The sequence below is a fragment of the Lotus japonicus genome, chromosome 4 (assembly GCF_012489685.1).
Source record: "Lotus japonicus ecotype B-129 chromosome 4, LjGifu_v1.2".
NCBI lineage: Eukaryota > Viridiplantae > Streptophyta > Magnoliopsida > Fabales > Fabaceae > Lotus > Lotus japonicus.
Window position 1 is genome coordinate 6,369,267 of NC_080044.1, and position 13,083 is coordinate 6,382,349.

Here is a 13,083-nt window from a genome sequence, read left to right on the forward strand (position 1 = left end):
TGTGGAATATAAATTTTGCTTGATGGTTGTGAGTTTTCTAGAGATTTCTTATGGCTTTTGTGCCTTATTTGAATTGGCTTAAAAATCATTTTGATTCCTGAAATTGTAAAGGAAATCAAACCTAGTCCGTGAAAAACTTTCGCATCAAATTGAGTCTCTAATTTTTTTTTGATAATCTAATTGGGTTCGAAGTGTGTTTCAGCATGAAGTGGCACAAATTTTACTCAATCAACATTATTTCTACATGGATTTCTTTTTTATTTTTAATGCAAATATGTAAATGATTTTAACAAATTAAAATTTAGCCAAAATTAAAAACCTAATTTCTCATATCTATTCATCCCACACAACCTCCTTCTCGATCTTCCCTTTTTGGTGCAGTACCCACACCACCATACCACCATGCTACTTCTTCCTCTCTCAACATGACAACCACCACTCTCGACGCTCACGAACGTTGTAGAGCTTAATGATGCAGTGGAAGCGGTTTTTAGTCACATGGACAAAGGAGCAGAGAAGAACGAAACAGAGCCACCACCGGCCACACCACCACATAGCCTCCCCTGTTCTGGCAAGCTTCATCCACCAGCCCATGGACGAAGGAGCAGAGATTGAACCACGACGACATCGACAACTTCTCTCATTTTTCCGGCTAGATGGCTGAGCCAATGGTGAAACCAACATCACGAATAGACTCCCCTTGAAGCCAGCTTCAAAACTTCTAAATCAATTTGATCATCAGTCGTCGTCAACTCCGGCAACCACCGCTGGCGCCGCCATTGCCGTCTTCTCCAGCGAGTTCGAACCCTGGTGGTGATGACTTGAAACCAGATGCTTTGGAAATGGGGAAGAATGAGGAGCAACAACAGTATGTTTTGGGTGTTGGAATTTCTGGGTTTTGAAAGCCTTCTTCTCACCTCTTCTCTTCTTCCTTCTCTTCTTCCTTCTCTCCTTCCTTCTCTCTTTCTTCTTCCCTATCTTCTTAGATTATTTTCAGATTAGGATAGGTTTTTTTAGATTAGATTAGGTTTTTTTTAAAGATATATATGAGTTGGAATTAAAAAAACAAGTGACATTAATTATATTAAAAAAACCACGTGGAAATGCAGACCGTGTTTAAAAACAAGCCACATCAAACTCAGACACACTTTGGACCCAATTAGATTAAAAGAAAACTTAGGGACTCAATTTGATGCGAAAATTTTACAAGGAACATGTTTGACTCTCTTTATAATTTCAGGGACCAAAAGAGTATTTAAAAGTCTTTCATTTTTTATAAGAAAAGTTGGACACTTGATGTATGAACCCACCATACAAGTTGGAGAACTCAGAAGTGGATTCTGGTAACGAAAAATTTTCATTCATATTTCATTTAGATGAAATCTCGTGGAAAGAAAAGAGAAATAAGAAATTAAAGAGACATATATATATATATATATATATATATATATATAAGTGAAAATGAAGTGAAAAATTATATAAGTGTGAATGAATCATAACGGTAGCTTTTATGAGAAAGAGAATTAATTATGAGAGTTCATTGGTTTAATAAACTAAACATTCTTTATGATGAAAAGAATTCCAACTGTTAAAATAAAGGTGTAGCTAATGCTTTCTCTAATTTATTGAGAGTGACAGTTAACTCATGCATCATGAGCGTGACTGGGTTAGCATGTGTAATGTAATGTGTTCTAACTAGCAGATACTGTAATTTAATGAAGATATTACTAATTAATAAACACTTTCATTATATTCTATTAATAAGTCAAAATTTGATAGGAGAATTCAGACTTAAGAAAATTATCGATATCTTCAGTGCTTTTATCTTACACACATTATTTGTAAACTTTATACTATTATGTACCGCGTAACAACCCTGATCCCAGTGAATCTTCCAAAGTGTGCAATCAAAGAACCGAAAACGAAAAAAGTATAAAAGGTTTATGGCAAAAGGAAACATTAATAATGTATACTTGAAGAAAGAAGTATGTGAATCCTGAATTGTACGTGTTTCAACTAGCAGAAATTAATGATTGGGGTAGATCAGTACAAAGGTATATGCATATGTATCAAGTTTAGTCTAATTTAATTTCTAGAGCAAACGCTAAATCCCCATTCCTAATATATAGATGATAAATAGATCTTACTTTAAAAAATGCTAAATCGATCTAATGGATACTTTTCCTCATTCCCGGTCTTGTAATTTTATTTTTTTTACATTGAAAAAGTAAAAAGAACAACGAAAAAACTATAAGACTAACAAATCCCTAGCCAAAATGGAAATAAACTCAGGAGGCAGAGCCTCAAGACGGATGAGATGACATTGCAACCTGACCTCTAAACCCTCATTAACATCCCTAGATATGTGACATAGGTCAATGGTAATGCTCCAATCACGGTCTAGGAGAGTCTAGAGGGCTAGAAAATCTGAAGCTAACTAATGAAACTGGTACCTATGCTCCCAGCCAAAGTTTCCAAAATCTCAAGGCAACCTACCTCACAGGTTGCACGTCTAACCTTTGCATCCCATAAGAAATTGAGTTCGATCACGAACTAAGGCACTAAGCTCAGCCTTAAGAGGACCCCCTCCACTATTGCCAGCATAAAAGCCAATCATAAAGTTTTCAGAATTGTTTCTAACAATCCCTCCCATTCATATCCTCATTTGTTGTACGTCATAGGAACCATCGATAGTAAGCTTGAAGCTCCCAACTAACGAAGTTGTCCACCTAGCATGCTCCAAACCATTCCCTCGCAGCCGCCTACTAGCTTGGGACAACAAGTAGTCATTCTTCTCTGTGCGAATCGTTCACGATACTCATAGTTGTCCAACTTTTATCACCCGACACATCATCATTTCTCCATCTCCAAATACCACATAGAGCTACCCCGAAAACATGTGTTTGGGGACCACGAGCCCGAGCCTTAATCTGATCCCACACATCTGTTAGTAAGAAGTTGTGCCACGCAAACGCATTGAAACCGTTCCAGATTTCACGCGCAAACATACAATTCTTCAGGCAATGCAAGCTATCTTAAAGTGATCCATGCAACGAGAATAAAAAGGGGAAGACACAAGACCACACCTGAAGCGAACTAAATTGACTTGGATCATGTCATGCATGATCATCCAAATTAAGATTCTGACTTTCTCTGGTGCTTGAACCCTCCAAATCCAACGTCGCGCATTTGAATTAGAAGACGAAGCCTGGTTTGCAGACGTAAGCAACCAGGAATATGCAGCAGCTGCAGAATAAATCCCTTGCCTGCAATGTTTCCAAATCCAATGATCACACAACCTGTCATTTATAGCCAATGCTATTTCCATAAGCTTCTGTCGTATACAGTGTTATTAAACTCGACTCGGTGTTAATTATTTGGTTCAACCGATTAACTCGAATATGTGTGTGTGTATATATATATATATATAGTACAAAACATGTGTCTTAATTGGTCCAGTGGTTGCCACATATCTTTTATGTTTATCTTTTAGTAGATGTGAGGGGTTCGAACCCTACTGCAAACTTTTTACAAAACACATTTTCAAAATTTTCACATAATAGAAAACCGGCTCGGTTGAACCATCAAGTTTTAACCGGTTAATTTCGAGTGTTGACCAGTTTGATAACATGCTCGATCCAACGTACGGACCGGATCGGTCACATGTCCGAGTCACTATTGAACCGGTCAAATCAACCGGTCTTGTCCGAGTTTAATAATAGTGGTTGTATAAGAACATGTAACTCTGTGTAGAGGCCGGAGAAATTCCAAACCCCATGAATAACAACATCACGCAACGACACATTGGTTTCAAAGATTTTCACGAATGGAACTTGTTTAGCTAGGGGTCATGACCCACTCCAATCTTCTTACCATAAAGATGTCCTACCATTCCCAAGCCTGAAGGGAATTTGATCTAGACTTTCACATTCTCTATTTCGAATTTTAATTTTTTTAAGAGGTACCCATTTCTTATTTTCACAAGAAAAGGGGAAAATATAGCTAAGAACATGTTTAGCTGATATTTAAAAATTATTATTTTTAAATATTTTTGTAAGTATGATTAAAATAAAATATATGTATTTATTTAAGATAATAATGATGAAAATGAAATCTAGTGAAAATAGAGAGATGAAAATAGTTTTTTTTTTAATACATGAAAAACTGGATACACTACAAAAAAAAGGTATTTTGCGGCGGTTCTGTAAGCATTTTGCGGCGGTTTTAACCGCTGCAAAATGTATAATGAGGCGCTTATATCCAAGCATTGGAATAACCGCCACAGAATATAGCGGCGGTTAAAAGCGCCGCATAGTATGTAATTCATTCCGCCTCTATTTTGCGGCGGTTCCTAACCGCCGCAAAGTTATACAGTGATTTTTAAAATATTTTCTATTTAATTACATTGAATTGCGGAAAATAGTTTTTCAATTTTTTATAAACAGTAGCAAAGAAATCAATCAATAGCCACTTTAGCAATAGGCAAGTGTGTTCTTCAATTTGTGCAAGAGAGGCAAAACAAAAATATATGAGTAACCAATTGTTTTACACGGAGAATCAAGTATGTTCATGCATATGCAGGCCGAGATGCAAAGATTGAAAGAAAAGCAATCTATATCAGAAAAAGAGCAAAGGCAGAATTAGAATTGAAGGTAACTTATTTGTTTTCTATGTAAACATAGAAATCTATTTTTTAGCAATGACTAATGTTATATGGTGTTTTTCTCAGGATAAATTGAAGCTGAGGCTAAGAACACTGGAAGAGGCTTAAAGCATTTCTCAAGCTGCCCAATTTATGAATGACATAATTCATTTTTAGGTGATCATTCCCTGGGTGATCATTCCCAAAAACTTCAACATAGGAAGCCTCTTCCGAACAATCTATTTTTAGGAATAGAAACAACAAGAGAAAAGAGGTGAGTATAAGCTAGAATGGGGGATTGGCTTATCACTAATTTTTATATGTTATAGGCACAATCTAAACGACAAATTAAAGATAACCAAATGATTAAGGATGTACAATCCAAGCTATATTTAGATCTGAAATTAAAACCCCATATGGATACATGTCAATAAGTCAAAATATATCTACCTATCTATCTGTATAACGGGAGAGACTGGTTTGCAATGTTGTGAGAGAATAACACTCTAGCAAGTTACACTGTAGACAATTTTTGAAAAAGAAAAACTTTTGTAGATCTAACTGTTGACTTATAACAACTACCTTTATTATTTGTGTGAAATACTGTAAATCACACAAGACTTACTTGCGGAAGACTACTGGCCATCATTGGCTTGAACACATTGAGCTCAAAATGACTACAGACCATTGTCAAAGCATCACACTGAGTAGGATTAACCATCCCCTGAAACAGAGTAAGGTTGTGGCTGAGTTAAATCTCAGATGCGAGACAAGTAAAATAATAAATTAAAGCAAGTAACAATGAAACTGGTTATAACAAATATATATTCACTTAGCATGAGGGTCTTACAGGCATAATACTGATTCCAGGTTCGTTTTCAGGTAGAATGAGTTCACCAAGACCACAACGGGGACCACTATAAAAGAACATCATTAAGAAAAGCCATGAAATAATATTTGTCTATTAAAAAAGAGAAAATTTAAGTCACTGCAAAATCACTGAAATATAAGTTATTAACATAGTATTTTGTAATTAAAAATATACCATGCCAGTTGATGGAGGCTTGAGTTCTCCTGCAGCATATTTTCACATAACAACACTGCTCCTGTTAACATTTGGAAATATTCATTCAGATATACAAAGTTTCAAAGCACAATAGGATATGGAAAATGCTGTGGGGCACGACCTTGGGCGTCGTGCACCACACACGAAGCACTTTCTGGCGGTTTAAAACCGCCAGAAACCGTAGCTTTTATTTTTTTTTGACAGTTGTAGTTTTGTGGCGGTTCAAAACCGCCACAAAATGCCTCTCGTGCATCTGTCGTCCCTCTTTCTTCGTACCATATAGCATTGCTCATCGCTTTCCTTTTCAGTTTCCACTGCATTGAAAGATGATGATTTAGCTCAATCCAGAATCCACATATATCATTGAACAATGAGGAATACTGAACACCTCTCACTGGTAGCAGCAATCGGAGAAGCTTACTACTCTCAAAGCTATTCCAATCTTCTGCCTCTGACTTTTAAAAGCAATTATCCAACATCAAGCCAAAACATGCTACCAATCATGTAAAACAATAAATTAAAGCAAGTAACAATGAAACTATTGAGATAAAGATATGAAACTATAAGCCCTAGTGCTAGTTATGTTATATCCCAGTTAAGATAAATCATAGTAAACATTACTTCAATCGCTTTCCTTTTCAGTTTCCACTGCATTGAAAGATGATGATTTAGCTCAATCCAGAATCCACATATATCATTGAACAATGAGGAATACTGAACACCTCTCACTGGTAGCAGCAATCGGAGAAGCTTACTACTCTCAAAGCTATTCCAATCTTCTGCCTCTGACTTTTAAAAGCAATTATCCAACATCAAGCCAAAACATGCTACCAATCATGTAAAACAATAAATTAAAGCAAGTAACAATGAAACTGGTTATCATATAAGATCAAGCTTAAAAATAGATCTACCAGGAAAGTATCAAAGCTACATAGATTTCTGACCAAATAACTTGACCAAGTCCACTGCCACAGCACCTCATTTACTGTTAATAGATCATAAACGAGACAACAATGAAATAGAGGATTAGGGACATACATGTACTCACTTGAAATTATTATAAAAATGTATTTATCAGTATCAGATCAACTAAACAAGGAAAAACTATATTGAAAACCTGATTGTCACCCCCTCGACGACCCTTCTTGCTTAATCTTCTTCCTCTTGCAGAAACCACACTTTGAATAGCAATCTAAATGAGAAAAAAGTTAACATTATGCCAGCTGAATTTTGCCATCTACCAAAATCCTATGATGTTCCCAACAAGAAAGATAATGGAAACTAAAATTAAGTTGCCACAAAGTTAAATTTTCACTTCTCATTCTTTCTTGGTGTTTCTCAGGGAGCATGAAGTATTAACTTTTAACACTACTCCAACATGTCCAAAATAACAGGTACTGTTATTAGTTTGTGGAATTACAACACATTGTAATTTATTATTAGCGATAGTTAGATATACTTACCCCAACCTCAGGATCCTCAATACCCATGTCTTTGCAGAAGATTCTAGCAAACTCTTCAGGATCACTCTCAAAGTTGTTCAAGTCCAAGCTAGAATACAATGATATTAGACACAGACAAGCTGAAACAACAAACAAAAGTGCAGCAAATCAGCAGATAACTGTTTCAATCTCATGAGGTAACACCAGTATGTCAACCTTACCCATAGGAACTGGTACTTCCCCGCATATGATTTACACGAAGATCAAGCTGCCAAAAGAAAACAACACAAATTTCTTAAAATTCAAAATCTTAGACATTTGGTTTAAATGAACATAAGCATTTACACAACAATTAGAATGTATGCTATGCCATTTACATAAGCATTTCCTAACTGTGTTCCTTTCATTCAGCCAACACCATTTCATGGAGAAGAAAGCCATGCCTTGTTGCAAATTAACATGGTAATTCACTATAAACACACACACACACAAATAAAAACTAGATTGTGCCTTTGGAAAAATTCTAGATATGAAAGCTGTATAACAAAAACACAATCGATAAAAAACTAAGAAGCTAGATGATCACATAGTGACTACATAACCTAAGAAGCTAGATGTACAAGTGATTTTTTAACTCACAGCACCATAAACTGTTGATCGATACATGATTTTGGCCCCAATCGACCAAAAATAAAATCATCATTCTCTTTAACAGGGAATTAGATTTCCCACCCCTGGGTTTAGAATTGCCACCCCATTTAAAAGTGGGGAAAAACCAATATTGCCCCTCCGTGTTTTAGTCCGAATGTATAACATTCGGACTCCTCCGAATTTTCAAATGTCGGACTCAGTTAATAATAGAACAAAACTATCAATTCAGATTCACATTTGTAACGGGACAGAACATCAACTCTCGGACTGGTTCAGGAGAAGCGACCCAGAGGCACCCAAATCGACCCACACATCACGACCAAAAGCAACCAAGAATCATCTGTGATTCAAAACCGACCACACTGAGGTAATTTGTTGGAATCCACGACCAAGAATCATGTGTATTTTGAATCATGTGTATTTTGACGAGTTAGTGTTGTGATTTCAAATTTAGGGTTTCAAATTTAGGTATTTCAGATTAGGTTAGGTTTCGAATCCCTTTTTATGAGTTGATTTGGTGAAATTTCATTCCTATTGTGATTTCTGGGGTATATGGGGTTCTGAGGTGCGAATTTGGGGATATTCGTACTCCGAATCTTGAAGATTCGGACTGGTTCAGGACTTCAAGATTCGGACTGGTCCAGGACTTCAAGATTCGGACTTGAGAGATTCAGTACTGTCTCTCCTATTGCTTCTGTTATTGTTTTTCATGATAAGATGAATGGGGTGAAGATAATTTCCATGCTTTTGGCTATCTTAGGGTAGTGGTTAAGGACATAACCAACTTGAGATTTCACATTTGAATTTCATAACATTATTTGAATTGTATTGAAATTTCATAACATTAGTTTACTGTGTATACTTGTGGATTGCTTCAACTAGTTAGTTACTCATTACATAGCTATTAATCTGTTTTCCTTATTTTTTCTGATAGATTATGGCGAGGACAAAGCAAACTAAGAGGGTATCGTCTGAAGAGTTGGCCGATCGTCGTGCCTATCTCCACGCTTCTCATAGGCGAGGTGATCATGATACAGATGTGTCGACTTCTCGGAAGCGGGCTAGGAAGGGGGCTCCGAAGGCGACCACTGAGGTTCCTGCCCCTGCTACTGAGGTTCCTGCTACTCAGGTTCCTGATACTGAGGTTCCTGCCCCTGCTACTGAGGTTCCTGCTACTCAGGTTCCTGCTACTGAGGTTCCTGCTCTCTCGACGCCTGAGGTTACTGCTACTGAGGTTTCTCCTCAGTCGACGCCTGAGGTTACCGCCCACGATACTGTTGAGCCTTCCACCTCTTCACTTGATATTGATGCAGTTGAGGAGTCGGAGTCGGAGTCGGGGTCGGAGTCGGGGTCTGAGTCTGAGATTGAGGGTGAGGATGTAGAGGTAGAGGATCCGAATATGCCGCCGCTCCAGAGAGATCCACCGTTTCCTGGTGGGCCGGTTGAGTTGTCACTTCTGCAGCATTACCCGGATCACATAGCGCCGTGGACGTGGCATACCCTACTAGGCACCACTGACCCTCGTTATTCTGAGCGAGGTGATTTGAGGCTTGCCACTGCTGGTACGAAGCTCGGGCTGATGACGTGTGAGGGGGACAATTACAGGGAGGTCCGCTTGATTGTGGAGAGGAACGGACTGTATCCACTGGTCAGGTGCAGCTATGTAGAGACGGATCCAGGGCTTATATCGGCCCTTGTGGAGAGGTGGCACGAGGAGACTAGTAGTTTCCACATGCCATTTGGGGAGATGACTGTCACCCTTGACGACGTCTCCGCTCTTCTTCACATCCCGGTTGGTGGGAGATTCTACACTCCAGGAGTGGCCTCGAGATATGATGTGGCAGAGACCTGCGCTTTGCTGTTAGGGGGGGATGCAGATTTGTACATGGCTGAGTTTGATAAGCTTAGGGGTCCGACTATGAGGTTCAGCTTCTTGCGAGACCTTTACCCGAAAGCTGTTGCAGGTTTGTTTCATTCATTATCTGAACTTTTTCCAACTATTATTTATATTTACTTAATCATAATTGGTATTACATTGTAATGTAGAGGGGCGGTACGAGCATGCAGCCAGGATGTACCTGATGCATCTTGTTGGCGCGACATTGTTCGCCGACAAGAGTGGGGGGCACTCATTCTCCGCCCGTTGGATAGGCATGCTACAGGATCTTGAGCGGGTGTCGGAGTTCGCGTGGGGCGCCATGGCCCTTGCCACGTTGTACGACCAGCTTGGACAGTCTTCTCGCAGCGGGGTCAAACAGATGGGCGGTTACACTTCCCTGTTGATGGCCTGGGTCTTTGAGCACTTTCCAGACAGGCTCGTTCGCCGGTATGCGAACCCGGCTTACACAGAGGACCAGCCCAGAGCTCGTAGGTGGACAGAGTCACGGTCGGGGCATGCTAGGCTTGACGAGAGGCGAGTACTACTTGATGAGTTGACGACCGACGACGTCACTTGGACTCCATATGAGGCCCACAGGGAATGGCGACAGCGGGATGAGAGGGCTTTGTTCTCAGGCTACATTCGGTGTCCCTATCCCCCTGCTGTGCGACCTCATCTTCCGGAGCGGGTCATGCGACAGTTTGGGTATATACAGACGATCCCGCGCCACCCTAGTGAGATGGATAGATCTCCCGCAGCTGAGGCTGTTGATGCGGCATTCGCAGGTTATGTGCAGTACTCATTCCCTGAGGGCGACCCTGCTATAGAGGAGGGACAGGCTGTGGGCGGTTACATGGATTGGTACGCTAGACGGCTATGACGGCCACCGGCTCCAAAATCTACTTACCGGAGTTGCCATCTTTTTTATGGCCATATATACATGAAGTGATAGATGTTGTCGGGGATGGTAATTGTGGATACAGAGCCGTCGCTGCATTGCTGGACCTTCAGAACGGTCAGGACGGTTGGCCTCGGGTTAGGGAAGAGCTGATTGTAGAACTCACACTCTATGAGAAACACTATACACGCATGTGGGGTTATGATGTGGTACAAGCCATGCACAATCGTCTCACTCTCCCTCCTGATGGTAGAGCCACTAAAGCCAAATGGATGCATCTACCGGAGATGGGGTACCTTATTGCTAACCGGTTTCGGGTGGTTTTCATCTCCATCTCGTTAAAATCTAGTTACACTTACCTTCCGATGAGAGGAGGCGCCCCACCGTTAGAACATCCTGTCATAGCTATTGGTCATGTGACCAATCACTTTGTACAGGTATATCCTCAATTAAATACATATCTTCTTTTTTATAAATACACTCTCTTGTCACGTTAAACAATTTATATTGAAATATATCTAATTTTACTACTATACTCTTAAATGTAGCTGAAGTTGGTGTCTGGACATCCTATGCCGCCAATTGCTCCCCAATGGGAATACAACGTTGAAGAACCCGAGTCCGAATGGTGTAAACCGTATAAAGAGCGTTTGGATAGATTTATGGCTGAACACACTGTTTGGATTGGTCCTTGTGTTATTACCAACTTTGATTTAACAGACATAACAGAAGATTGATAATATGATTCATGTTTGTAATGTTGTAACCATGTCTGTAACCATATTATTAGCAAGAATATTTTCCTACATGTATTAAGACAATGCTCCAGTATTGTAACGAGGTCTGTTTGTCCCATATTATTGTCACTGCATTTTCACGTTTCTGTCTGTGACAGTATCTGGTTTTAGAGGTACGAATCTTGAAGTTTCATATTAATCCGGGTTTTCAACTCTCGGACGTCTTAAAAAGGGGGGTGGTAAATTTAATTATGAATCAGTCCGGAACTTATAGTCCTGGATTGATCCGAAACTTAAAGTCCTGGAGTGATCCGAAACTTATAGTCCTGGATCACCCTTATCAAGCAGCAGAATGCCTACACAACCAACTCTGACCACCATCAATTACAATCTCAACCACCATCACTGCCTACACAACCAACTCTGACCACCATTAATCTTCACCACCAACCCCATTACTCATTCCTCCTACACCATAAATCCCTTTACTTCCTATATTAGTCCCCTATGCACCAAAGGCATCCTACACCATTACATTACTTCCCTTCTTCCCTTGTTGCAGGAAATAACCAGAAGAAATGGAACAAGATCCACCATCAACCTTCATCCGCCCTTGCAAACGCCAAGACAACCTTGCCTCCAGCTCTCGTCCTCTCATTCCCGGCCCAGCTGGCGCCGTCCAGGCCGCCATGATTCACCGCAGATCCACCGACGACAAACCAAACATTTCAACCCAACAATTCGTTAGGCAAGTCCTCCAAGACGGCCACGACACCGATCCCGATTTCCAATCCAATGCTTGGCTTTCAGCCCTGCAATTAAACGGATCTGCCACTCCTCTGGGCGCAATCACTCACCATCATGAAAGAGTAGATCACGTCATCGGTGTTATCAAATCCTGCAATCCCAATGGGTTTGGAGATGCAACAGTTACACTCAAGGTATTTCCTTATTCCTCCTTATATTTCAGTGAAATGATTCATGTTTCTCTCATGACATCTGAGATTGAGATTCAGGACCCTACGGGCACTGTTGGCGCTAGTATCCATCACAAGGTCTTCACTGAAAGCGTATTTGCGAAAGACATAACTGTTGGATGTGTTCTGCTTCTCCAAAAGGTTAATCTATAGGCAACTTTAACATTTTAAGCTTCTTTGGACAACTTGGACATCACATCGTTTCTTCACTTTGCTTTCAGGTCGCTGTGTTCTCTCCTAGAAAGTCTAATTGTTATCTGAATATAACCTTGTCCAATGTAGTCAAGGTATGATAATCTTCTTCCACATCTAAAATAAAGCATTTGAATCTTTTCCACATCTACAACAAAGCATTTGAATCTGTTTTCATTATACAGGTATTTTCAAAGGACAGTGCACCTCCACCTGGAAGCTTCACAAACATAACAGAAGATTAATATTAGTTCTTTACTAATCTATATTAAGGACTATTTGTGTAACTTTTGAAATGCTGAACTTAGATTTCGTATTGTTATTTTGCTTTACTTTTCTAATGCTTAACTTGGATTATTGTATTGTAATTTTGTTTAAATTGGATTATGTAACTTTTCAATTTTAAAGTCATGTTATATTTGCTGCAATTGGACTAAAGTCATGTTATTTTAACTGTAATTAAAGAATCCGAAGGTTTAACTCTCGGACTAGTCCAGAACATCAACCTCTGGACTGGTATGGAGGTTTAAGTCCCGGAGGGTATTCCCGGCATTTTTTTAAAAAGACTAGGGTGGCAATTCTAAACCCAGGGGTGGGAA

The 13,083-nt window shown here is 39.6% G+C and overlaps 4 protein-coding genes across 5 annotated transcripts; 3 read left to right on the forward strand and 1 right to left on the reverse strand.

Moving 5' to 3' along the window:
- Positions 1-5,252: 5,252 nt before the first annotated feature.
- On the reverse strand, positions 5,253-5,804 carry LOC130714384 (fumarate hydratase 1, mitochondrial-like). The gene is made up of 3 exons (XM_057564286.1): positions 5,688-5,804; positions 5,493-5,559; positions 5,253-5,366 (listed from the first exon to the last, which is right to left on the reverse strand). The coding sequence occupies exons 1-3, from the start codon at positions 5,756-5,758 to the stop codon at positions 5,253-5,255; spliced, it is 252 nt and encodes an 83-aa protein (XP_057420269.1). The 5' UTR covers positions 5,759-5,804.
- A 2,066-nt stretch (positions 5,805-7,870) lies between these two features.
- On the forward strand, positions 7,871-10,560 carry LOC130712187 (protein MAINTENANCE OF MERISTEMS-like). The gene is made up of 3 exons (XM_057562025.1): positions 7,871-8,168; positions 8,736-9,765; positions 9,848-10,560. Exons 2-3 carry the CDS (start codon positions 8,739-8,741, stop codon positions 10,558-10,560), a joined length of 1,740 nt encoding a protein of 579 aa, XP_057418008.1. The 5' UTR covers positions 7,871-8,168; positions 8,736-8,738.
- A 295-nt stretch (positions 10,561-10,855) lies between these two features.
- LOC130710079 (uncharacterized) lies at positions 10,856-11,368 on the forward strand. The gene is made up of 2 exons (XM_057559234.1): positions 10,856-11,015; positions 11,127-11,368. The coding sequence occupies exons 1-2, from the start codon at positions 10,866-10,868 to the stop codon at positions 11,313-11,315; spliced, it is 339 nt and encodes a 112-aa protein (XP_057415217.1). The 5' UTR covers positions 10,856-10,865; the 3' UTR covers positions 11,316-11,368.
- Positions 11,369-11,653: 285 nt separating this feature from the next.
- Positions 11,654-13,083, forward strand: LOC130710078 (uncharacterized). Of its 2 annotated transcripts, XM_057559233.1 has the most exons (4): positions 11,654-12,256; positions 12,332-12,433; positions 12,514-12,579; positions 12,670-13,080. In XM_057559233.1, the coding sequence occupies exons 1-4, from the start codon at positions 11,894-11,896 to the stop codon at positions 12,727-12,729; spliced, it is 591 nt and encodes a 196-aa protein (XP_057415216.1). In that variant the 5' UTR covers positions 11,654-11,893; the 3' UTR covers positions 12,730-13,080. The 2 variants fall into 2 exon arrangements, with proteins under 2 accessions (XP_057415216.1, XP_057415215.1); XM_057559232.1 differs by having other exon boundaries at positions 11,654-12,433; positions 12,670-13,083.